The sequence below is a fragment of the Drosophila suzukii genome, chromosome 3 (genome assembly GCF_043229965.1).
Source record: "Drosophila suzukii chromosome 3, CBGP_Dsuzu_IsoJpt1.0, whole genome shotgun sequence".
Classification (NCBI taxonomy): Eukaryota; Metazoa; Arthropoda; class Insecta; order Diptera; family Drosophilidae; genus Drosophila; species Drosophila suzukii.
Window position 1 is genome coordinate 18,281,697 of NC_092082.1, and position 26,322 is coordinate 18,308,018.

General features: G+C 38.9%; 3 protein-coding genes and 1 long non-coding RNA gene across 6 annotated transcripts; 2 read left to right on the forward strand and 2 right to left on the reverse strand.

Annotated features, from left to right (window-relative positions):
* Nucleotides 1-2,173: 2,173 nt before the first annotated feature.
* Nucleotides 2,174-3,301, reverse strand: SP (Sex Peptide). Of its 2 annotated transcripts, none has more exons than XM_070996530.1 (3): nucleotides 3,046-3,301; nucleotides 2,938-2,991; nucleotides 2,174-2,383 (listed from the first exon to the last, which is right to left on the reverse strand). In XM_070996530.1, exons 1-2 carry the CDS (start codon nucleotides 3,173-3,175, stop codon nucleotides 2,939-2,941), a joined length of 183 nt encoding a protein of 60 aa, XP_070852631.1. In that variant the 5' UTR covers nucleotides 3,176-3,301; the 3' UTR covers nucleotides 2,174-2,383; nucleotide 2,938. The 2 variants fall into 2 exon arrangements, with proteins under 2 accessions (XP_070852631.1, XP_065720880.1); XM_065864808.2 differs by lacking the exon at nucleotides 2,174-2,383 and adding an exon at nucleotides 2,851-2,884 and having other exon boundaries at nucleotides 3,046-3,300.
* A 1,295-nt stretch (nucleotides 3,302-4,596) lies between these two features.
* On the forward strand, nucleotides 4,597-5,846 carry LOC108006154 (uncharacterized). 2 transcript variants are annotated; one of them, XR_011604259.1, is made up of 3 exons: nucleotides 4,597-4,796; nucleotides 4,853-5,686; nucleotides 5,743-5,846. XR_011604259.1 is itself a non-coding variant. In XM_070996382.1 (2 exons), the coding sequence occupies exon 1, from the start codon at nucleotides 4,628-4,630 to the stop codon at nucleotides 4,763-4,765; it is 138 nt and encodes a 45-aa protein (XP_070852483.1). In that variant the 5' UTR covers nucleotides 4,597-4,627; the 3' UTR covers nucleotides 4,766-4,796; nucleotides 5,743-5,846. The 2 variants fall into 2 exon arrangements, 1 of the variants encoding a protein (XP_070852483.1); XM_070996382.1 differs by lacking the exon at nucleotides 4,853-5,686.
* Nucleotides 5,847-10,506: 4,660 nt separating this feature from the next.
* LOC108006157 (uncharacterized) lies at nucleotides 10,507-10,763 on the forward strand. The gene has a single exon (XM_017069609.4). The coding sequence runs from the start codon at nucleotides 10,510-10,512 to the stop codon at nucleotides 10,657-10,659; it is 150 nt and encodes a 49-aa protein (XP_016925098.1). The 5' UTR covers nucleotides 10,507-10,509; the 3' UTR covers nucleotides 10,660-10,763.
* Nucleotides 10,764-24,935: 14,172 nt separating this feature from the next.
* On the reverse strand, nucleotides 24,936-26,110 carry LOC139353145 (uncharacterized). Its single transcript, XR_011604301.1, has 3 exons — nucleotides 25,465-26,110; nucleotides 25,128-25,381; nucleotides 24,936-25,066 (listed from the first exon to the last, which is right to left on the reverse strand). It is a non-coding gene; the product is annotated as an uncharacterized lncRNA (long non-coding RNA).
* Between the last annotated feature and the right edge of the window lie 212 nt (nucleotides 26,111-26,322).

The following is a 26,322-nucleotide window of genomic DNA, read 5'->3' on the forward strand; positions in this document are numbered from 1 at the left end:
AATTTATTATAGAAAATGTAATACCATATCCTTCAAAAAATATTTTTGTATGCATTAAGCTAAAGAATTTCTCCCATCATCTGAAGCCCGATAATTTATGGACACTTTGGCGCTTTGTTTTCTTTTCCAGGACCATTGGACAATTACGCATTAAGCTTTCGGCTTTCTCCCAGATTGGCTGTCTATCTCGGGTTAATTATTTCTTAATGCCCGTCTGGGAGAGGCAAAAACATTTCCGCTTCCGCTGTCAGCCGTCGCCATCATCAATCTATATAAAAATAAGTATGCTGAAAGCATCCGAAAATCCCCCATCACCAGGACATTTCTTAGGCCATTGTCTAATATTTCAAATGGAAAGGCTTTTAAGTAGCTGTTGGCATTTTCGATTTACGACAACCAACATGTTCCCACTGCCTCTATATTGTATTAGCTGCAATAACAGCCATAACTAAGCACTTCTCCAACCAAACAGCTGAGAGGGGGCCACTGGAACAATTGGTTTGCATTACCAACAACGGAATCTCCGCCTGCCTGCACTTGGGCAAACAAATTACAAATAATTACATGGGAAAGGCCATGGCACAGGTGAAACTGTGTAGTACCCCCATATCCCCATTTCCCCTGTCACCGGAACACTAACTGCAGGTGTAAACTGGCCCACTTTGTTGCATGTGCCGTTTGTTGTTAACGTCTGTGGTTCCACCTCCTCTGCTCCTGAACCTCCTGAAACTCCTGATGGTGATGATGATGGTGATGGCGATTGTTGTTGTGGCTAACTGGAGCTGACTAACTGTCTCATTGGTTAAAAGGCCTTGGCCAACGTCCTCGGCCAACCCACCGCCCCTTTTTCCCCCTTCGAATCTCCATCATCACGTGCTTCAAACTCCAAGGGACTGGGAGCTATCTAATCAGAAATGCAATTATAAGGGCAAATGGCATTGCCCTCGGAGCTGCAGGAATGGCATAGTATTGCTGGGGAATTTTTACATGCTGCTATCGTAACTACATCTATATTAAAACTGAGTTATTACTTATGATTACCAATAACTGAAATATATTAAGATAATAAGATTAAAAAAATATATATGATTTAAGAACATTTACATGGAAAATTACGAACTCAAATTTGAACAAAATGGTAAAAATACCCAACAATACAAATCAGCGATAATAAACGAATATGTGAATCAATTATTTTTTGACAGCTATAAGACGTAGCACGATCGTCTAATATTTTTACATTGATCAGGTATAAATAATTAGCGTTATGTCTAAATTTCATTTTCATGTTAGTTTCTTAAAATTTGCTAAAATTGTTCTGAAGTGCTGTATTGTTAGAAACTTGCTCTGCGAATAAAAAGACAAATGTTAAATGTTTAATTCGATATTTTTTAAACTGAGCTTGTTAAATATATGCAGACAACTGTAAGACATTACGTACTAGTATGTATATACCCTTATCATCGTTAGACCAAAATAATAACAACCTCTGTATTAAAATGAAAATCAATAAGTTATAATTATTCTTTAAGTTATTCCTAAAACAACTGAAGGATTTTGAATCTTGAGATTGGGCATAGCCAGACATTCTTTAACTTTTAGCAATCCAAGTGCGAGTTTAATGTCCTGGTGTGTGCCACATTTGCATTGTCTTCGTTTGTTTGCGCGGTGATGGGGACATCGCTGCTGTCGTCATAGTCTCCGTCTCCTCGTAGGGCCATTGTCCGGATTCCGGACCCCGTACTACGGACCCCGGACCCCGGACCCTGGACTCCGGACTCATTGTTAGCCCTTTGTTTTTGCGCCTCGCGTGTCTAATAAAAGCGCATCACAATGTGGGTCATTGTACGACTACACAGGCCAGTCGGCATCATATGGCTTTGCATTTGTCAGCAGCATGCAACTGCTGCAACATCAACACATAAAGCGCTGCTAATTGCAAACACACACATGCAGCACAATCGGCAAACTGCAGAGAGCGAAATATTGATATTACTCGATATTATCCATTTGTAAATAATATTTTAAGTCCACAGAATTTTGATTATGCATATATATTCAGTGTTCTGCTCTTAAAAACTTGTTCTTTCTTTAATTTAAAAATGTTGTTCCCTGAATTTAATGTTGGTGGTATTGAAAGTGCTCAAAATTAAAGTCAACTGAACAAACAAAGTCAATACAAAAACTTCAGAAGTATTTATTTATTGGGCATATAAAGGATAACAAAATTTAGGTATAAAGAGTATACATTATTTCTCTGTTACTTACAATTTAAATTCTTTAGATTTGGATCCTGCTAAATATATGTTGATGGAAGTATTTTAAAAAATCCAGTTTTGTTTTCAGTGCCGTCTCCTTCTTGCTTGCCACATGACTGTAAAGGCTGCAAAGAGAGATGAGAAGGGAAGAACTATAGAAAGTGTGTCAGCCATGGTAAATCGATAAGGAATCCTGAATAATTAATTCTTGGATTAATTGGGATTTCCCCAAAGAAATTTCTGCACCACAATTGAACGTCACATACTTTTCGGCTGCTGTGGGCATTAAATGCCTATCTCAAAAGTAGGCTAGGCAAATATGCAGAACAATCCATCTACAGATATCTACAAGTATCAATCAGTAAGTATACATAATGTAATGTAAATATAATATTTCTAGCAATCTAAGAACATATACAAATTGATTATTTCATCGCTGTGAATGTGAACTACCACAAATATCTACTAAACTCGCATTACGAAAACTAAAAAATAGGAGATTGTTTTCGTGATCGTTAGGATCCACCCTCCAAAACACAAAAACAAAGAACTTTATTATGCGATGTCATAAAAAAATGGAAGCATCTACATAAACGCCTTTCATAGTATATGTTACACTTTAATAGCTGAAAAATTTACCGGGAAATTAAGCTGAAAATCTATATAATATGAAATACACCTTAGCATCTTCCTCCCCAAGCAGGACCCAGATTAAGACGGCACCATTTATCACCTGAAAATGCTAGGCTAGAATCAAGGACACAATACTGAATGGAGTAGAACTTACGGGGATTTGGGTTTGGAATCGGGAACCTCGGTCTTTCCCAAGGTTTCTTTTGCTTATTCCACGGCCATTCCCAAGAGTTGACCAACCCAACTATGCAAACAAGAACCAAGATTAATGTAAGTGCCTTCATTTCTGTGTGGTGATACTCAAGCTAATCGTCTTTTTATAGGTCTAAAAGTTGGCTAAAGGATTTGGCAAGGGTTATTATAAGATTACAAATGACACGGTTCCGGTTTGTCACAGTTTTGTTATATCCACTGTATTAAAGACCCTTTGACCTATTTACTTCTGACTATTTAGAAAAGAAACTGCATCTCAACCGTTAAAGCCCTTTTGCAACTGTATGACATGAATGTTGAATCTACTCCAATATAAGATATGGTTTTTTGGCTTGCAAAATCTTCTTTTTATTTCCGTTCCACTCTACTCATATACCATTTTTCCACTTTGGAAACCATGACCAATACAGTCAATTGTTTTAAGTCGAAGATTCTATTCGACTTCATGGCCTTATGTAACGTTGACTTATTGGATTATAAATGGTGGAGAGTACATATTAAATATGTCAAGGCCTTTCAATGTTTCGTTACTGCCACGTATTCCAAAAATGTAGTAGATGTTTACTATCCCGCATTCCCTGTCAGACTTAACCCAGAGCTGGGAGCCCCAGAAAATCACCATTCAATGACCATAATATGTCTTCTTTGCCCGGGAACTGACATTAACATGCTGGGGTAATCACTGTGCTGCAGGCCATGGAAATGATGGAGGCATAGGTTTGGTTGCAGTCCGATGGTCCGGTAACCGCAGCTGAAAGAGTGAAAGGACGGCCAAGAACTTGCAGCTGGTTTCTGCTCTGATCTGGTCTATGGATTGCTAACCTGATTCAATGAGCCTAAAAATCTATCACTTCCTCGGCCTTCCAATTTTTTGAGCTGTATGTGGGCCTTTCTTTTCGCCACATTTTAGCCAACCAAAAAGCAAAACTTGATTGACCAGCAGCCAACCTTTTTCTTGCGTGGCAATACTTTCTAAAGGCTCAACCACCACCCGCAATTGTTTTTTTACAAATTGGAAATACCTCTGAAAAGCGCCAAAGGAAAACATGTTTTGCATATGCTACAGGACTAACAATTTACTAACTTAATTATCGAATCACCTAAATCTTCAACGGAGACACGACTCTAGATTACCAAATCAGAAGTGTTTTTACGAGTATGGACACCTTTCAGTGGTTTCTATAGAAAAAACCTTGCAATAAAACCATTTTTCGCCAAGTTTAAGTCTTATATCTATTATGTTATCTAAATAGATGAGTAAACCATTAAAACTTATAGCTAAAATTTGGTCTTTATTATTTTTGTAAACTTTATTGGCAATCTGTCATACAGGCTGTGAAAATATGTTTTTAAAATAGGTTTTTATTATTATATAAATTAATAGCAAACTTACCTCGGCCTAATTTAATTTATTTAAATCTTTATAAAGTTTAAGCGTGACAAAACTAATTTACCTGTTAATTTGCGGTTACATAATAAATTATAACTATAAAAAGGGGGCAAGTGCAAAAATCAGTACAAAAATGAAGCCACAGCTGTTGCTTGTAGTGGTCCTCCTTTGCCTGGTGGGAATGGTCCCATCGGCCAAACCGCCAAAGAAAAATATCGAGATTTGGATTAGGCCAAAACCTTTCCCCGACAGACCACCACCACCTTATTAGGATCAGCACATCCGCACCTGTTCTTGTCACCGTAAGTGCTTTCCAATCGAGTATCCAATCAAATAGTCTTATCCCAGTTATTCCCAGGTGACAAATGGTCTCAACTTGATTGGAGCAAAAGGGGTTCAAATGATGTATAACTAACTTACAACCACATCATCATTGAGAAATAAATGGCCCAAAAAATTGTAATAACTTTTGGTTTTATTTACTTTAACCATACTTTTAAAATGTATTTATTTACTTTGCATGTCTTGTACCTTTTCTAGAAACTTAAAAAATCAATTCACTCACTTTTAATTGGCCAATTTGGTAAGAAATTTTAATAGTAATCTCATTTGGTCTTTCTAAATAATAGTTTCAAGTAATTCGTGCATTCGGTTCCTGCTTCTGACATAAAGCTCTTGAAAAATATACTTTAAAACCATTTTTAAATGTTGTGAAGTATAAATGTTGTTGAGTGTAAAACCACTTACTTAATTCCAAATTTTTATTACCAATTTTTTTTTTACACTCAGAACCTAGGCAAATTATAGTTCTTTTATCTACGACTAACTGGTATAATAAAATAAGTTCCTTATATATATATATTGCCGTGACGCTAAGTTTAATAGCAAACTAACCTCGGCCTAATTTAATATATTTAAAACTTTATAAAGTTTAGGCGTGACAAAGCTAATGTAGCTGTTAATTTGCGGTTACATAATAAATTACAACTATAAAAAGGGGCAAGTGCAAATATCAGTACAATAATGAAGCCACAGCTGTTGCTTGTAGTGGTCCTCCTTTGCCTGGTGGGAATGGTCCCATCGGCCAAACCGCCAAAGAAAAATATAGAGATTTGGATTAGGCCGAAACCCTACCCCGACAGACCACCACCACCTTATTAGGATCAGCACATCCGCAGCTGTTCTTGTCACAGTAAGTGCTTTCCAATCGAGTATCCAATCAAATAGTCTTATCCCAGTTATTCCCAGGTGACAAATGGTCTCATCTTGATTGGAGCAAAAGGGGTTCAAATGATGTATAACTTACAACCACATCATCGTTGAGAAATAAATGGCCTAAAAAATTTTAATAACATTTGGTTTTACTTTGTTAATTTTTTTTTTACACTCAGAACATAGTCAAATTATAGTTCTTTACTCTACGACTAACTGGTATAATAAAATAAGTGCATTTCAATTTTGCATCGAAACGTATTAAGGCAGATTTAATATTTTTCTATGGTGATTATCGAACTACTTCGTGTTGCAACAAATATTTTAGGTAAGACACATTGAAAAGTTGTTTTTGAAATAAAAGAAGAAGTTTTTTAATGTGCTGGGGCACGCCTTTGTTTTAAGAAGACACATTTCAGCACACGTAAAAGAGTGTATTGCATTTAAATCGAAATTATTATCACCAACTCATGAATGTTAAGAAACAAACAATGCAAGCCACCACAAATATATTTTGCTTACGCTTGATATACCCAATAAGATTTTATAAAATGTTCAAAATCTTTTTAAACAAATTAAGTTCTAACTCAAAAAGGTTGTATTCTTTAACACGCCGTTGGTAACCTTTAATAGCGTTTTGTCGGTACTAGCCTCTTTAATATAATTTGTGAATAGTAATTAGTATTTTTCGCAATGAAAATTGAATTGGACATGTTGACATACCCATTTAAAAGTCGAACGAGTTTGACCCTGTATTAATATTTTGAGTAGGTGCTTTAAAAAGTAATGCCGTGGTGTACCTAATTCATTTTCCATCTGTGAAAATCTCTTATCTCGTATTAAAACAACAATGAAGTTCCATCTTCTGCCACTTTTGGTAATGGTGCTCCTTAGCCTGGCTGAAGGAAGACGAAAGAAGAGGGATATCGAAACTTGGGTACGACCAGATCAGCCACCAGGTAGCTGTTTATATGGAAACTGTCCATATGGACAAAATTAAACTGTACTACGGCCTCTTTAAAAAAACTATTTTAAATATTTTCATTTAAATTCATTTAAATTACTGCTGGCAATTACTTTATTTAGTTTTTAAGAAAGATTTACCTTGGGCTAGTGTTCTTTTAATGTTTATAAAATCTAGAAAACTTCTTTAAATTGGATGACTGGTGCTAAGTGTGCATTGCTTGAGATATATACTTTTTACAACACTTTTCTCCCCAAATTTAGCATGCTACGAACCGCAAAACTTTTCGCAAAAGTTGTCCGTGCTGTCGAAGAATAAGTTGCCGCCACGCCCAGTTATACTCTCATTATCTTGGCATGTAATTCCGAGCCCCTTCCCTCGGTCCTACGAATATCCCCACATGTGTGTCAGTTTTGTCGCTCGCGGACAATGGCAGAAGTTTCTGTTTCGGCTCGATAAAGTATCTGTTAGATACAATTTACAATATTTTCCGCTCCGCCTCGTCCTGCACGCCAAGTGAAAGTTTCGGCAGCAAAGTATGGCTTTAATGATAATGACTTTAGCTTCGGCAAAAAGTAGCGCAAAGTTTAGAATACGCCAACGCAACGCTTTTGGGGATTTCGCTCGCTGGAGAACTCCGAGTGGTTTGAAGAAGTTTTCCCCTCGCCCTCGTATGCGAAATAGACCGAGTTAGCCAGGGTGGGTGTGTGTTAACTTTTCCTACGTGTTGGCCATATGAAACTGATAAGGAAAGGCAGCTGCAGGAGCCGCTAAGTGGGACAAGGCCAGGCTGACTAATGCGGAATTTGAATGGGATGTAATTCGATATCAATGATGCTGCAGTTTCATGTAGCTACTAGCTGGGCCTGGAACTAGACTAACTCTAGGGCCTGCAGATCGTGTCCCAGCATTGCCAGCGATTTACTTTTATCACAATCGCTGCAACAACTTCGGACAATGTCGGCGATTTATTGCATCAGCTCCAACTAACAACTCGGCGGCCGACAGACACTTGGTTACGTTGTAATCGGCCAGAGCTGCAGATACAGATACCTGGCCACAACAACAACAAACAAGCATCCTCAGCAGCCCGTAGCTACCAAAAACCCAATTTCCAGTTCTTTTTCCCGATCCCGATCCCTGTATCTCATCAACGCGACTAATCTGCACTGTGCAAAAAAGGAGTTGATTAAGGTAGGTAACTTATTAAGCCTGTAATAATCCCATATTTATTATGACTTTTTTTTCCAGTTCAGCAGTTCTTAATCCTACCTACCAAGCCTGGTACTATATTGTAATATCCAACTTTAGTTTCATTTTTTTTTTGGCGTTCGATCGATTATTTCATATATTAGCATTTGTAGTAATCTATCTAGAGATGATAACAAATTTTAAAAAAATGTATAGAACCTAGTTGGTGCTACGATTTTTCCCCAGTGCATCTGCAGTTGCTGTTGTCAACTTCTTTGTTGTCGTCGTCGTCATCTCCTCCTCATCAACATCAGTGGAGCGCGGCAAAAGTCTTCTCCCAGCATTGGCCAAAGTTTCGACTGCAGTCCCAGGCTGTTAAGAGTTCAACTCGTGATGTTTAAGTGGTTTAAGCCAAGGTAACGATTTCCTCATTGGTCTACAATTCTCCAGCTCAGCTCGCCTGTGCTGTTGTTGCCGGCGACATTCTGTCATGCCACGATCACGAACCATTCGTAACACATTTGTTGCAATTTTCGTCGCTATTTGTTAAGGTTCAGAAGAGGTTGCAACTTGCAACCAAAGGGACACTCGTCGTTGTAAAATATATACTAAACGGCAGGATAAAACGGTTTCTTGGCAGTTGATGCGAAGTGTCTGCACCCCGAAGAGCATTTTATTGGCACTTGAATCCTAATACAATTATTTACAAATGATTATGAAAGTATTATACGTGTTTGTATTGGCTATAGTGACTTATTCATAGAAAACAGAATATAATTTGATGAGTTGAAGTCTTTTAACATCAGTTATTATTTACGTCCCAGGACTTTTCAAATTGTTTAAACTAAGGTTTAAATGTTCTTTCATGTTCTAGGTATTTAACGATATTTAATTTATTAGGCATATACCAAATTTTCGGTTTCGTAAGTGTGTTAAATTCTTTTAAAAGTAAGGCGTGGCATATCTAATTATTTTTTCCACCTGATATAATCTAATCTTTGGCATAACTACAAATCTTAACAATCTTAACAAATCTTTTATAAAGGTTAAGGACCGTTTTCTCATTGTCAATTTAACTTTTGTCATTGATTTAAATTTGTGTTTCCTTTCAAAATGACTAAGGGCAGATGTCTCCAGTGCCGGCTAACATTCTTATTCTCATATTATGTTAAATTAGTAACAATTAATGTAAAATTCTAACCATTTTCTAGAACTATTATCCCTATCGCTATATTATTTTATACCCTCACTTACTGTTAAAACTAATTATGTAGAGATTTAAACCCATTACACAAATCGACATCGAAAGGTGTTAATGGCCGCCTGCTTTAGCGGTTGTCCAAATTGCACTCGCATTAAATTCACTTCCGTTAGAGGAGCACCTACTTCCGGTTCAGAGGGAGATGCCAGCGGGGCAGGTGGGTGGGAACAGGTGTAAACTGTGACGCCGCCAACGGGCGACACATTTGGCAGCTATTCAAGTGTGATAACAACAATGTGCCAAGCCCGCTGGAAAGGGACACGGCGAAGGATAACAAAGGGAGCGAGCGAGATGGGATGGGGCGGAGTAAATCAAATTGAATAATTGTTACATGCAGAGCGAGGGAGATGGCCAGATGGCAAGAAAGAGACAGCTGGCAGGGACATATGATCGAGGCAGCAGCAGCGGCAAAAACAAACGCAGCCTAACAAGCCTAGGCAACAATAACAATAACACCGAAAGGACAATCGCCGATTCGATGGTCCTTTGCACTGAGAAAAATTTGGGGTGCAGCAACATAGTCCGATGAAATAAAGCCCAATGAAACAACGCCCGGTGAAATAACGCCCATGTTTAGTTAAATTGAATTTTCTCTTTGGTTTTATTGGGCGTTATTTCACTAGTCACTATTATATTATAATATATAATGATACAAATTAATAAAGTATATTGACTGACATCATCATCTGATTTTTTTACACAGATACTGAAAATTAGTATACCCACTTAAAATTTAAATAACCAAAATATTTTCTCAGTGTTTCATTCCATTCCGCTGCGATGAGAAGCGCTGCTATGCGACTTCAATTCAATCAATTGAACGTGCCACGAATGGTTAGCAATAACAAAATACACTCTACAGGGCTGAGGGGGTGGTAATGGGCGAACAAGGACCAAGGACCAAGGACCAAGGACTAGGACATCGACAGGAAGAGAGAGCAGACCAACTGGCGTGTGAAATTGACAATGCAGCTGCAAAAGAGAGGACTCACTGGACGGGGGGCAGTTGGGGCCACTGGTCACTGAGAAAATACATATCGTGTGTAGCAAATCGGAAAATAAACTAACTAAAAACTAACTCAAAAAAAGGAATATGAAAAAGTTCGAATAATATTTATTTTTAAATTTAACCTACACGTTTTTCATGAGTATTATTTATTTCTATACCCGTTACAAAGGGTAAAAAAATTAGTAGTGATTAGCTGATTAGTGATTAGCTGAGTAACGGGTATCCGATAGTCGAGTCGCTCGATCATAGTGTTATATCTTGTTTTTAGTATGTCTTTTTAAAAGTATTACGAAGTATATCTAATTAATTTTCCACTTGTAAATGTCATATATATATCGAAGCTATAAAAAGGGAATACGCTCTCATATTGGAACAATAATGAAGTTACATCTACTGCCACTTCTGGTATTGGTCCTCCTTAGCTTGGCTGAAGGAAGACGAAAGAAGAGGGAAATCGAAATTTGGGTACGACCAGATCAGCCACCAGATAGCTGTCCATATGGAAACTGTCCATATGGACAAACTTAAACTGTACTACGGCCTGTTTTAACAAACAATTTTAAATATTGTCGATTTCATTGAACTTGTTACGATGAAACAATAAAAGTACTGCTGGCCATTGCTTTATTTAATTATTTAGAAATATTTACGGTGAGCAAGTGTTCTTTTAACGTTTATGAAATCTATAAAACTTCTTTAAGTTAGATGATATGAAGATATATATTCTTCTGTAGTTTCCAAGATCTCAGCATTCATACGGACGGACAGACAGACGGACATGGCTAGTTCGACTCAGCCAGCGATCCTAATCAGATATATACGAGTATATACTTTATAGGGTCCAAAAACGCTTCCTTCTACATGTTACATACTTCATGGCAGATCTAGTACACCCTTTTGCTCTACGAGTAGCGAAGATAATATTGAAATTAATGTAAATAGCTATGAATGCACATATTGTTTTTACATTTACATAAGCGACCTTAAAACCTTAACTTAATTACTTACAGAAGGACTTACTTGCATTTTTAATGTTTTCGTGACACATCACAAAGTATTAGATATACCAATTTGAGATTTTTTAAGCCCTTCTCGCAGTGTAGGGAAAATATTTTGCACGCGACAAACGACCAACGTGCGGGATTAAGACACCCACCGACGACCGGAGGACCGGCCTTCCTTCATGAAAACGTCCTGTCCGCCGACCCCTGACTACGTGTCCCATTGATTGACTGGACTGGCACACACACCTGCACACATCAACGGCTGACATTTTTGCATAAAACTGAGCTGGGAAATTCAAGCAAATAAAACTTATTTAGGTTGCAGCAACGGACAGACCAGTGATTTTCAATATTTGCAGCGGGCTTACCCGGTGGAGGACCGGGTGCCATAACAGGTGTTGATATGTTTATAGACTGCCTAATGGGCGGGATGGGGGGAATGGGCCGTGAATGGTTTCGATGTGCGTGCAATTTGCACAAATTGCAGACAGACCACCGCATCGAGGATGCGAGACAAGTTTGTGGTGGGATTTGCCTAGTTATCAATTAAACAATTAGCGGACCATTATTTGAGTAGACGCAGAGGCGAGAGCTCTGCCCCCGAGAATCACAGCTCCCACTCGAGTAAACATTTCTCACCCATCGCGATTGTATTTCCCCGACTGTCATTTACCGTTGGCTCTCGGGTGGAAAGCCTCTGGAGCCCCTGATTGCCACGCCCACAAGATGCAATCAAGCTCTTGCCTCGAAGTATCTCAAAGATGCACCTCTTTTTAGTAGTGATGGGAAGCTTACAAGTAATCTTAAACTTTGTTGCAAAGGTACTACGCCATGTCTAGTTTCTTTTAGGATCGAATGATTACTATTATGTTTTACGATAGTATATATTTTATATAAAAATATTTCTCTATTTATTTTGCAGTGAAGAACATATGATTTTATTATTTTACAAAGGACATGCTTAACCACTTAACTTTAGTAAGTAGTGTGTACCAAAAGAAAATAATACTTGCCATCTCTAAGCTGAGGTGCAAACACGTCAGCCCAAATTACAAGGGATCCCGGCAGAGAAGTGGAGACGAGGCGCGGTTTTTAAATTAAAAACTAAAATCGATTGACATTCAATTTGAGCAGGCAGCTCCCCGACTAAAGTCAGCTCTCCCCAGCCCGATGTCGTATCTCAAGTCAACATTTGTCGCTATAAATTTGCCAGTGCCCAAGTTTTGCACATTTCCTTGACTCTGCCACGGATGCTGGTTGTTGGATGCGGAGATGGAGATGGAGCTGGTGGATGCCAAGAAGCCGAGTTGCGATGCAATGCGTGTGCGTGCGTAAGATACTCGGAGACAGATGGGAGCTGTGAGATGGAAACTGGGAGTGCTTCTGGCTCGGATGGTGTTTCCTTCCTAGCGACAACCTTGGCAGCTGATATAGCTAAGGCAGCCAGAGGCGACATTCAATACTCGCTGACATGTGCGCCACTCGATTGGGATAGAGGGCAGAAACCTGGCATCCCAGTGATCACAGTGACTGGTGTTAATGACTCACTAAAAAAATACAAAATAAAACTATTTCAAAAGAGATAAAGCAATAAAGGCTGTGAATAAGAAAATGTTATATGTTGTACTAAATTTCGTATCAAGAGTTCTGTGATTTTAAATCTAAATATTTTGAAAATGTTGATAATCTGAATACTTAGAAGGTAAAAACGTTTCTCCATTAATTATGGCTTAAAGCCAAATTAATGACATTTCACAACAACCGAGAAACACCGACACTGTGACTGTCATCATACTGCTATTTGCAGCCATCACTCGAGTTGCGTTCCTCGTCGCAGGTTCAACTTCGACTTCAACTTTGGCTCCGCTGCCGTATCTATGTATCTGAATCTGTATCTGCGCTTCGGCATCCGCATTCACATTCACACACTAGACGTATCTGCTGTCATGTGGCTTTCCGCGTTTGCGTGCAAATTTTGTGACACTTCACCCACGGGAGCGTTTTTTGCAACTTTGGCAGCTGAGCGCCGATCTGAAATCCCGTCTGCTTTCCACACTGCTCCTTCGCTTTATTAATCCTTGCTGACGCTGACAAAGTAGGACAGATACACTGGAAAAAAGGGTTTAAATTAGGATTTTTGTTTGTTTTTCCTTTTAACACTCCATTAAAAATAATCGCTTTTAGAATTTTGAGTAGTTGTGGATACTTTTTAAAATAGTTAGTTCATCTTACTAAACGAATTCTAAGGTTTACTTTTAATTTTTATTTTATTTTATGACAAAAAAATGTTTAACAACAAAATTTAATAGCTTGGCTCATTGCGAGAATAAATCATAGTTTATAACTGATTCCACAAGGTATATATAGTATATATTTTTTAAATGCTATGCACTTCCAAAAAAATGTTTACAAAATCAAAATGAAATAGCTTGGCTTATAGTTTGATTGTTGATTCACCATAGAATTTCAGTAAAAAATTGTAGTTTTTGAAGGAATACCTTCTATATAGATGAAAAGCCAGAGCTGTGTAAATTTTTTCAGGAAATTGCTCATTTAATTTATAGCACTACAGCTAGTCAACCCTTCATTAAATGCCACTCCCACCCGTTTTTCAGAAAGCGGAGGCGGCTGCACCGATGGCGTGTGCATAATTTGCCGGTCCGAGCGGAGAGAAGAAAGCCTGACGAGCTGAAGAGTTGATGCAACAAGTTGCAGCCGCTTTTAATTGATATTAATTTAATTGACACTCCAGTTGAGTTGTGAACTCGAGTGGCGTTTTGGGCCCGTTCTGGTTCTGGTTCTGCTCGAACTTACCCACGGTCCTCCTCCTTTTTCCTCCGACTAATCGCGTGGGCTTAGCCCGACTTGTCAGCCGGCAAAGTGGCGGCTTCAATGAGCTTGGCTGTAAACAGAGTTCTTTGGCCGGGGAAAGGGGGTCTGCAGTGCATTTTATGAGTTTCCATTTAAGTTCAATTAGGTTTGCACTCGCGATTAGCATAATGAGCGAGTGCCGTGAAAGAGTTGCAAGGGCCCCTCAAGTACTCATGCAAAAGCCGTAAGCGAGTAGATGGTAGGGTCTTGGATCCTATAAGGGGTATGAAAATACCGACATAATATTGTTAGTAACCGAAAAATTCTTCAACTGTTTCCAAATACCAAATACATTGCATGAATATCTCCGAAGTAATCATTGCAGTTGTTGTTCGATTATTAATACAAAAATGTGGAGATACATATACAGCATTGGTCTTTTTTTGTCCATTTCACTTTAGTCACTACATTATTAATTAGTTTTAAAGTATTTTAGTCATAACAAATACTATTCGCTATCGATTGTATGAATAACTACGAAGTAATCATTTCAGTTGTGACAAATTAACTATTTTCACTTTCGAAGATGTACAAATTTTAGTAGTTCTTCCGATATTAATACAAAAATATTGAATATCGGAGAACCAGATACAGCATTGGTCCTTTATTGTCTATGTCACTTTAGAATTAGATGACTTATTCGCTAATCATTTATGTTGAAAATATGTAGCAAATATGCAGATTTTTCTATTATTTTGCTACCGATCCTATGGCAGCTAAAATATATGTTTCTTCCGATTTATAGTTTTCATCTGTGAGTTTCGTTTTTACGTTTTTAGCAGTGTTTAGCATGGAGACATTAAGAATACATACAGTAAAATTAAATACATTTTATTGAGAAACAAAATACTTTTATAATTTAGTCTTACTAAAGTAGACAACCAAAACGGATATGTTTTCGAAGAACATTTTATTGGGCTTAATATATCAATGGAATAGTTTTTAAAATAGATTGTAGCCCAACCAGGAATTCAATATATTTGCATTCAATACGATCCAAATCACAACGGTTCCGGGGACTACAGCCTGCATTTGTGGTCCTCTGTTGGTATCGTGCCTTCATGCTATCACCATCATCATCATCTTCATCATCCTGGTGCCCAGACGGTCTAATCGCTCATTAAACGGCCACAATTTGCCCGGTCGGCGTTGCATTTAAATTACTTTCCCACTGACTTGGCCAGGGGAATTGGCTGAAATTTGTTTATGAGGGCCAGCGCAGACCTTTTAACTAAAACTTAAGCTCATAACTCTGGCCATCCGACTTTGGCTCTGTCTAGTCCGTTGGACAATCGAGTCGCGTGAATTTCAGCAATCAGCCAAGCTCCGAAGTCTAAAAACTCTAGCTTTTCTCCCCGAAACCGCATTGGTTCCTCTTTGTTGTCGTCGCATTCATCAAAAAACGCTAAAGTCGTGCAGTTCGGTTTCCAAATCTATGCCCCACCCGCATCCTCAAGTTCTGCACTTTTCCCCAGCCCCTTTCCCTATTGCAATTGGCATGCCGCGCTTAAGTTTTCCGAGTTTTTCCTTAGAATTTTCCATGCTCTTTAAGGGGAAAGAAAAGCCAGGCTGACCGACGTGATATTATAAATTAAGCTTTGCCCCTGCTCGCCTCCTCTTCCTTGTCCACCCATGGGAAACTCCACTCAGCCTATTTTGACTTTCTCTAAACTTCAAGAATCAACAAAACCACCGTCTGAGTTATTTTCTTCAACTTGTATAGATTAGCCATAACTTGTAATGGTCATGCAAAGATATTTTAAAGCTATTTTAAAGCACCAAATATATTGTTTAAAAGTATCAGAAAATAAAAAATAAATTATGATCAAATACAAAGTATATAAACATAAAAAAGGTGAAGTATCTAATGTGGATCAGCCATTCCAAACATTTACTCTCGCGGGCTTTACTACAATATCTTTTCTTGATGTCAAAAATCACCCACTAATAAACAGTCGATTTTCCAGACTGATAATTATATCTTTCTGATGTTCTGCTTGGTTGCTGATTGAAATGTATGAATTCAATCGATTGAAATAGACAAAAATAAGTACATATCAGAACAAACCTCTTTATAATACCATTTGCCGGCTGACTCACATTCCCATTCCACTACCCTGGCACTTCAAAAGGAATTTCAAATATTTATTAACGCCCTGCTCTGGGGCAGACTCATAACTGTTGTAAATTACTTGGCCAGGCTGTAAATATTAATAACTAAAGGGTGAAGCGCCGGCATGCCCGAAATAGAGGGTCTGGAGAATGGGGGGAGACTATTTCGAGCTGAGTTGAGGAACCAATTAAGCGGATTTCAAGTGCTACGAAAATAACACCGCACAATCAAAAGGTGACGAAGCGAGCTCGCTGGCAAGGAGGAAAACTCCGGGAAAACGCCGGGAAAACTCACGGAAAACTCCACTCGTCTATTACATAAGGCAGATGCTGAAGAGGGTGATAGTGCGGCATAATATAATGGAAGAGTGGAATCGGGGGACTGACATTGAAATGTTGCGCGTGCAGCAGTGCAAACAAAGTTAAAAATAAAATAGGGAAAGTCGGAGAGAGAATTCGGTGGGGAAAGTTGCGTCTGTAGCATAAATTAAACTGCATTGCTGCATTAAGAGATCAAACACGAGTGAGGAGAAGGGAATGGAAGGGGGAAAGGCTTTCCCAGCAGGAGGCTGCATCTGCTCCTCAAGCATTTAAAATGCTGTAAATTTTAATTAGACGTGATGCTCGTATTCCAAAAACAGCAAAAAAAACTAACTTAGCCTGTAACAATTAATTTTGTATTTTTTGAGGACTCACGTATTTGTTAGATAGAAATGGAAAATAAATTCGATGGACATGTCGTGACATATTCCAGTCATTTATCCACCTGCTGTCGTGGTATATAAAAAGGTTAAATGTCTCATTTCAACACAATCCAATCCCACAATGAAGGCAGCGGTGATCCTACTACTGGTCCTCGCTTGCCTGGCAGGAATGGTCCTCTCTCAGGATCAGGGTGAGAAAAATTTGAAGAAGTTTCCAAAATTGGACTTAACAGTGCTTTTCTAATACCTTATTTTTCAGACAAGATGCCGTGCAGATATCATTATGTTTAATGTAAGCATAAGGCATAAAAATGATATATTTATCTAGTACCTTTAAAGTCTCAACAATTAGGCATGTTTTGGATTGTACATGGAATAATACAGACAGATTACTTTAAACAATTTTATGATCATCATATCATACTAAAACAATATTTATTGACGTCATAGGCAATGCAAATGGTCTTCCATAATGACTGGTGTTAAAAAGAGAACCAAATGTTTTATATATGTAAGGGGTTTAAAATAGTTTATACCAAAAGAAATCATATTGCTGATAGAGCACCATTAACCACTTTAATTTGAAGCTGTTTTTAACTTCCTGGTATCAACTGCTTGAGATCCCAGAGCAATCGCAGGGCCAACTCTCAGCTCTTCGTCAGAGTTGGCCATAAATAATAATCATGACAATATTTAGCCCTGGGCAATGTGAACTTTTCCGCAAAAGACCCGAGTTGAGGGCAACTCAGCTCGATTTGATGCCAGGCGATTCGGAATGAATCGCGGCTCTCAAGGCCTCCTTTGTATTTTGTTTGCCGCTTTCGGCAACTGCAGGGAATTCTGTTGACATTGGCTGGATGTCTAGGAGCTACACAGAGAAAATTCTGACGTTCTCATCTGAGTTGAAAATGTTCTTAAAAATAGAACGACATTTTTAAGATGAAAATGTTTTTATTTAGCTTGAATCAAGTTTAATTGGCGGTATTCAAGTACATTATATGTACAAATAAACTATTAGTTCAGTCCTTACTGTATACTTATCAAAAAGTTGTTAAATAAACTAAATTTAACTTTTCTCTTCTCACCAGTTCGTTCTTATATTGATACCAAAATGTACTTACACGGTTTTTAAGAACGAATGTTCTCAAATCAAGAACAATGTTCTCAATTCAAGAACAATGTTCTTAATTCAAGAACAATGTTCTTAGACAGTTTTCTCTGTGTAGTAATGGCTAGTATCTAGCTGGGTATACTTTTAGAAAAGGTCTACATAATATAGTATATATATTATAAATTAAACCTTATTCGATCTTTTGGCATTCTTCATATTTTATTTTCTTAATGTTTCAGTGTGTCGCCATATTTAAATCATATAATACTATTTTAGCAACGAGTGATGAGTATTTTTGGGTATGGCTATAGCGAACCCTACTCATCACTGGCCCTCCTTCAAGTTCTAGGTCCCCCAACCCGCTTTTAGCCGGCTTATCAAAAATTGCATGGCATTGCAACAGGCTGGGAATGCTAGGTAGGAAATAAGAAACATTGTTCGACTGCGCCTCGGCGGCAATAAACGAAACAAAATGAAACTTACACTTTTCAGTGGGTCTACCCAATGCCCCTCCGAGATGTCGGCATAGCCACAATTCCTGACATTCGTTGGCTGAGATTAATGCGCCTTTGGTTGCAGCCGCCAAGTCGGCGAGGGCAGGTCAAGGGCCCGAGGTCTGAAGCGTCTGGGGCCGTAAAAAGTTCTGCCCTATACTCTAAACAAACGGGGGTTCAAGGGCTGCTGGGGAACCACATAAATAGAGTTTAAGTAATGCCAAAGAAGCATACGGTGGAATTAATTTATGGTTTTGTAAGCAAACGTTATAGATGTTGGATTTGACATGATCCAGAACTTAATAGATCTGCAGATCTGCAGCAAACATTATATTACAGATAACCTTTTAAGGGTATTTAGAGTTCTTCATTTTTTCCGGCCCTCTCAACTTTCTTGCTCTTTTTTTGGGCCTTATTGCCGACCTCAGCCACAGTTTAAGTTCCAGTCTCGGATTGCGCAATAAGAGCCCTCAGAAAAAAAGAATAGGACTGGAATGGAGTTGGGAGCTGGGAACTGGACGGGGAAAGAACGAGGCAAAGAAGGAGCCACACAGCAAATTGTTAAAAATAATTTATATTAAAACGCAGCACAAAAAGACATTGCAATGAAAATTGTGCAAACAATTCGAGTCCAGGAAAACAAAAAACGAGGAGATGCCTGGCAGATCCGGCCATTGCGATAAGCCCAGAGCAGCCGGGAGGAGCTGGAGATCCGGGAGCAGAGCCCAGAGCTGCAAACAAATGTCCAAATGATATTTTGTCATAATAAATGGCACAACTATGATTATTTATGACTCGAAATGCGATCGTTCCCTCCACCAGCTCGCTCAATTTAGGTCTCATAATCAGAGACGAGACGAGGAGCTCCAGCGCTGGTCATGATTTCGATTTCTTGCCGGCCATGTAATTTATAGTGCCAAGAGTATTGAATACCGCTGGATTCCCTGGTTTTTTGTGTTCCTTACTTTTTTGTTGCCCCTTTTTGTGGCAATCAAAGCGCGACTTAGGCCACGAACTGACTGCGATAATGCCGTTTTTCTTCGATTCCCCGATGTTGATTTGCGGGCTTTGGTTTTGGCTCTGCGGCTTCGATTTCCTCTGTTTATTGCTGGCCGAGGGTATTGCTGTTCTAGGTCTCAATTGTGGCTGATTGTTGTGAGGCATCATTAGAAGAACGTAAATCAAATAGTTTTTCGTTTTATGACTTTTTCGCCGAGAGTTGAACCATTTATGGGTAGTAATGGAGCACACAACTGCAAGATAGTTTTGGGGGGAATTAAGCCTGGATTGGGGCAGGCTAATTTGGAGACTTTTTATGGGCTGGCTCTTAAGTACGGTGATCATCGGCATTGCAATCGGATCTAACTCAACATTTTCCAAAATCAACTTTTTCCATCCACCCATTCGATTTTACGGGGCTGAATCATTATCGGTAAGTATACCAAGGAACATTCACTTTGGAGCAAAGCAATAAAGAGAAAAACCAGTTGTTTAAAACATAGTTATTTCTTCAAAACTAAGACTTACCAATATTCTGATGGTTTTGAGGTTTAAGCAAATTTTTAACTGTATCAGAATAGTTAAAACAGAAAAAAAATGGAAAATATGTCAAAGTCACTAGTTTTAACTGAAATATGAAGTTTGAAATCATCATGCCTTCATGTAAGTCACCCCATTTGAAACCCGAACTGAAGACCCACGTCGCCATATCTCATCATCCATAACTAGCTCATAATTTTACCTATTTGCTAGCACTTCATAAATACTTTTTTAACAGAGACTCACATTTTTTTATTTTGTTTATCAATAAGAAGTTATCATTGCCATACATTAAAAATCCCCAAATTAAAGCTTTGAATTCGATCCAGTGATCATTTGTTTTTCCTCTGTGGTAAAGATAAGAGCAAAGGATTCTTGTGGTCCTTTATTGCCATATATATTTCGGTACGAGTATTTTCGTGGAACTGCCAACTGTCAATAAGTCTTTACACTGTCGGCACTCATGACACCCGTTCCGATGCCGGTTCCAATCCCGCCGCCATCACTTAACCTCTTCCAACGCACCCCGTCCGCATATCCAAGTTTTTGTGCTCCCGTTTTTTCCAGCGTTTTCAAATTAAACTTAAACTTTTTTCATTTCCATTCAGAACACATAGAAAAACTCCCGAGGAACCCCCTCGATCCCGGCGATTCTGCAGCGCACATGCGTTTCAATTCCACATTTTTTTTCAGCTGGTGGGTCTGATTCCTGGTATGCCGCGTGCTCAGCGTGTTGTTTGCTTATTTGAAGTTTCCGCAGGGAGCTGGGTTTTCGGTTCAGTCGAGTTGAGTTGGGAGTTGAGCTGGGCAGGGAGTTATCGGGGAGTTCCGGGGAGTTTCGGGGGCTATACGGAACCCGGGGCGGCGGACGGAGCCAACGAGCGCGCAATATTAAATCGTCTGTATTGTTTACAATCAGAAAGCGTTTTATAGACTTTATATAGACGAGCGAGTCAACAGAACGAGTCAAACGAAAGCAGGGGCAACATATTGATTCGAGTTCCTATTCTGCAGAATTCTATGGTCGCGGCCACCAGGGAGTCACAGTTGAGCGATTTCTGCTTCGACTTTGCCTTGGCGAATTCCCCAGTCGGCAAAAGTCACGTTTTAATCGTCGTACGTATCGCCCAAATCATTAATCAAAATTAAACAATAATTATTTGCCCGAAATCGCAGTCACCAGGCACAGGGAGATATGTTTGTGTATTTCTTCAGGTGTTTCTTGGCTGTATTTTTTTTGTTTGTGGGTGCGGCGAAGGCTGCAAAAATATACTTTGCGCGGTTTTAATTGAGCTTTAATTATGCCTAATTAAGCGTGGAAATAAGTTTTTTCCCTTGGCTTTCTTGGTCGTTTTTTTGCATATCACTTTACTCTTTTTTCGGCAGCGTGTGAACACCATTAACATATTGAGCACTGTGGCAAATGGTCTGAAGATTAACCACATAACCAAAATAATTAAGACGTTTGCGGGTATAATTAGTCTTTCTGGGTGAATCGAAAGAGAATTCTAGTAATTTAGAATTCAAATTATTTTAGAGGATGTTAACGAAATATATACCCAGAAAGATATAGTACATTGTTCTTGAATTGAGAACATTCCTTCTTAAAAACCGTGTAATGGTAAGAAGAGAAAAGTTAAATTGAGTTTATTTAACAACTTTTACTAATGGTCTAATTGTTGATATATAAAATGTAAATACCGCCAGCAAAACTTGAATCGAGCAAAATGAAAACATTTTCAACTTCAAAAATGTCGTTCTATTTTTAAGAACATTTTCAACTCAAATGAGAACGTCAGAATTATCTCTGTGTACTACAAATTGATTTGTATATGACTTTTGTTTTATAATTTTCTACCAACTCTTAACTCCCTAACTAGAAATGAAGTACAAACTCTGTCCCAATACCCTACTGCCCGAAAGAGCTCAACATTTGTCCCTAGGTCATCCATTTTTCGCCCTCATTTAAAGTTCTGAAACTGCGTTAAGTGCCCCATAACTGTTATCCATACAGCACATATCAACTGCGAAGACCAACAAGAACTCGATTTTGTTTGATAAACAGAAAGGGAATGCCAGCACAATCCCCGGGGTCTAAAAACACGAACGGATAGTGTGGGGCCAACACAAAGTAATTGATTGTTTATGGTCATACAATTTATGTGTGCCACAACATCGGGTGAGAAAGAGGGAGGGCAGTGGAAAATATTGACCATTTGCAAAACGATAATTCAAAATGTTAAATCGACAATTTCAATTTGAGGCGGGAAGTGGGGGCTGCGTTCCCCGGAGACTGCGGCACTCGCACTGAAACTTCGCACATGACTCCCCGGCTGTAAATATAAACATAAACCCTCCACTTAATAAAGGCGAGTGCCCTGCCACGCCCCCCGTTAACCCCATCTGGCCCCGCTGGAATCAATCGAACGTGTAATAAAATGCAATTTTTGCAACGACCAGTCGTCTCCAACTCGGCCGATAAAACGCCTGAGTTTTTCCTTGGCTCCTCCTAGCTCGAAACGCATTTTATCGACCTCCGGGGGAAAGGGCATAGCCCTTTGGCACTTTAGGGTTCAATTGCTGTGTAAATGCTACTGCTGTTTCTCCGCCAATCCCCGAACCCCGCACCTTTGGCTGGCCAGTAAAAATTCAAACAGTTACAAGTTTATCGAGCCAACCAGAAAGTACAATACCAAATTATACTCCAAACTGTTGGTCATTGTTGCTGCCACTTGTTTGTTGTTATTATTTACAAGCAATTTAAACAATCTGTTTGCTCTCTGGGGTTTTCTCCACATTTTTTCATAGTTAACAGCCATGTAAGCCCAGCATGGAAACCTTGATTTTTATTGTTATTTAAAATTATGGTACATAAAAGAACTTTATTTTCTGCTCGGATAATCAATATGAACAAGGAATCGATTTGCAGATTTGGTAAACAATATAGTACCATCATGTTAGAACAATAAATATAAACCACGTAAAGTAGTTCTATTATTTTTTGGTTTTTGGACGACTTTTTGTTAGGTTGAATACTAGGCCTAAACCTTTCTTTTCCTTCGATCTCAGCAATACAGTTGAAAACTTGCAAAAATATTTAGACACACTACTCTTTTTTCAATATTAACAACAATACAATGTACATAAGTAAAGTTGGAAAACTATATAGTACCATCTTGTTAGAACAATAAATATAACCTTCTTAAAGTAGTTGTAATTTTTTTTGCAGAAACTTATAAGATCGTAACCTTATAATGCTATATGATCTTATATATAAATCGAAATCATCATATATTTTGAGCCCCACTTAATCATTTTTAAACATAAATGCGAGTATAAATAATGGTTTTTAATATTATACCTTTCCTTCCCTTCGTTCTCAGCATCACAGCTGAAAATTCGCAATAATATTTTGGCATATTACTCGTGTAGCCGTCCCGGCTTGTCCGGTTATATAATCGATTAGTCACGGTCGATTTCATTAATTTTCATAAACAAATTTGTTCAAGTTCTCTGCCAGCACTGCCCGTCCCTCAACCGACCCCCGATTCTTTTGGCAATGTATTGAAAAGTAAATAATGCAATTTGCTACGCAAAAAATTACTCAAGGAGAGACCTTTTGTGCCTGACTTCCGGATCTGCTGCAGTTGAGCAATTATGTAATTTTTAATAGTCGCCATCGGGGGCCAAGAGCGGTACGCATTTTACGAGCGCAAAGAGGGGTTGCTTGTAAATGTCAAAGTATAATTTATTATTGTCAGCTGGTGGAGAGCAAACCCCCGGCTATAAAATGATGGACAATGGCTTAAAATTTGTACAAAATGTAATTTTGCTGAAATAAAAATGGGTTTCACAATGTTCTGTGATTGAATAATGTACATATTATATAATATATATACTAATATATAATACAGTATGGTATAAACTCGTTAGTTACAAGATATCGATACTGAAAAGATTACAAAGTAGTGAGAGTGGTGGTATAATATATCCGATATGCTTCACGGATTTCATTTTGCACTCACGTCCTTCGACTAACCCACTTGAGGACTTTTCCCGGCAACATTTCACCCCCTGCCCACCCTACGTGTTAATTGTGGCAACTGCTCTGCTGTGACTTCTGTCCATTCAACTTGGCCACTTGTACGTGTGGCGAGCGGGAAAACTGCAAAGAAAACTGGGAAATAAAATATGACAGTCCCGAGCACATGGGACGGCGCTCACATAAACTTCGGGCAGCTGGGGGTTAAGGATTTTTGGGAAAGCGTTTAGTGCTCGATGCGCCATAAACATGTGGATTTAACTAGCTGGCTAGTTGGAGAACAGGGCGAAATGTCCTTTCACAGATGCTTTTTTCGCCCTCAGCTTAAAACATTTTAGGGGTAGAGTTTTCTTTAAAAAGATCCCAAAATGTAGTCCCACTAAGATATTAGTATAAACACTTGTTGGAAATTTGAACAAAATACAACTATCATTTCAGAAGTTTGTAAAAATGATTTAAATTATAATTATGTAATTACTTTTCTATAAATATTTAAAAATAAATACAGGTACTATTTTATTGTTTTTTTTTTAAGATTTGAAGACGTCTTTCGGTTAGTTAAAGATGTAGGAATATCTTTTTGCGCCAGTTTAAGAGGAAAATATCGTAAATGTTTTATATTAAAGGGTATGTAAATGTATTTTGTGATAGACTGACCGTTGAAAACACTTCCTGATTCCTGAGATAGGTAGCTCTCTTCGTTCTGGACGTCCAATCCTTTTTGTCGAGCCCCTCTTTAATTAGCGAGGCCGTTCCTGCGGGTTATCCCTCCCACTTGAAGGACACTTGTCAGCACCTCCCCGATGGAATACTCTCCTCTGGTCAGTCGCAGTGACCCTCGGTCGTTGCCCCATATAGGGGCTAAAAAATGAAAAAACAAAAAGTGAGCAGCTGGAAACCGGAGACCATCAGCGGGTCCGAAAACCGAAACCATTCCCGACTCCCAACTCCCGACTGGAGGAGGCTGCCCCACTTGAGCTGAGCTTTTTCAACTTTGTTCGCGGACTCTTTTATGACGGCAATGGGGATGAACTGACCACCGGCTAGTTGGGTTCGCACTACTTGAAACGAAACCGCAACTTAATAATTTTTGCTTCTGCGGCAATTAAAAATTTTTACCTTATTTGCTCCAGTTTTTCATCTCTTTTTTCGGTTTTATGGAGCCAGGACTGGGCTATCTGTTTCAGTGCAACATTTTGTGCATGGTCATTTGCTTTTCGCCCTCGGCCGCCTCAGTCCGCCAAGTTGCGATGTTACTAATTAAAAACGCAAATGGGTTTATGATGTTGCACAAGTTGCGGTTGCCTTGGGGGCGGGGGTGAGGGCATTATTTTTTACTGCTGTCGCTGCAGAATTGTAACATGACAAAAAAGCTGAAAAGAAGTTATAAGGAAAAGCATAAAAAGAGCGTGGCATTAAAACAAATTTTTGCTCGCTTTTTTTTCGGGACAAATACAAAACAAGTCCTGCTGGGCTCCGTGGGTTTTCCAGCTTTTCCAGCTTTTCCCCCTTGCGGTTGCTTGCGGCGGCTGCTCCTTTTGTTAGGTTTTCCGGCCCAACTCCCTGCCTGCCCGGCAAGTCCTGGACCTCCACTGACTTTATCGCCATCCATCTCGGCGGTCTCCTTTCGGGGAACTGTGGACTCCTCCGCGCTTTTCACGCTTTTCACATTGCTCTGGCATGTTTTGTGTTTTATTAGCGTGAAAATTTTTCAAAGGTGTCAGCACTTTTTACGTTCTTGTTTTTGTCGTTTTTATTTTATTTTTTTGCTTGTTTTAAGCATTTCCAAGAAGTGGTTGACTTTGTTTTTAATGCCTTGCGAAATGTATATTTGCCCCAGCACAAATGAGATGTTAAGTGTTAAATGTATTCCTGGAAACTTTCGAGCGAGCTTATCATTAAAAATTTTTGTTTCCAATTTCCAGCTTTGAATGTGTAATAAATTATTTTTGGCAACTCTTACGTTAATCCCTGGGAAAAAGGGAATACTGTTAGCCGTTAGTTTCTCATTAAAGATTCCTCCGTCGGCAATTCCCTTAATGGCCAGCAGCCCTAAGCCCCAAGGCCAAAACCAAACCCAAGCTGACCGGAAATCCCCCACGCCCCTAGGCTGCCATTGTGTAATATCCGTTGACTATTATTCTAATTCATGCTGAAAATTAAAAAGCTGCCTATGAGCCCCTGACCCACCCCAACCCCAAAAAACCAACCCCAAACCCCTGGCCGACGTGTTTTTGTGCCAGTTCAGCGAGAATTTCATGCAAAATAAAACCCAAAAAAAAGGAACAGCCAAACCGAAAACGCCTTTTTGAAT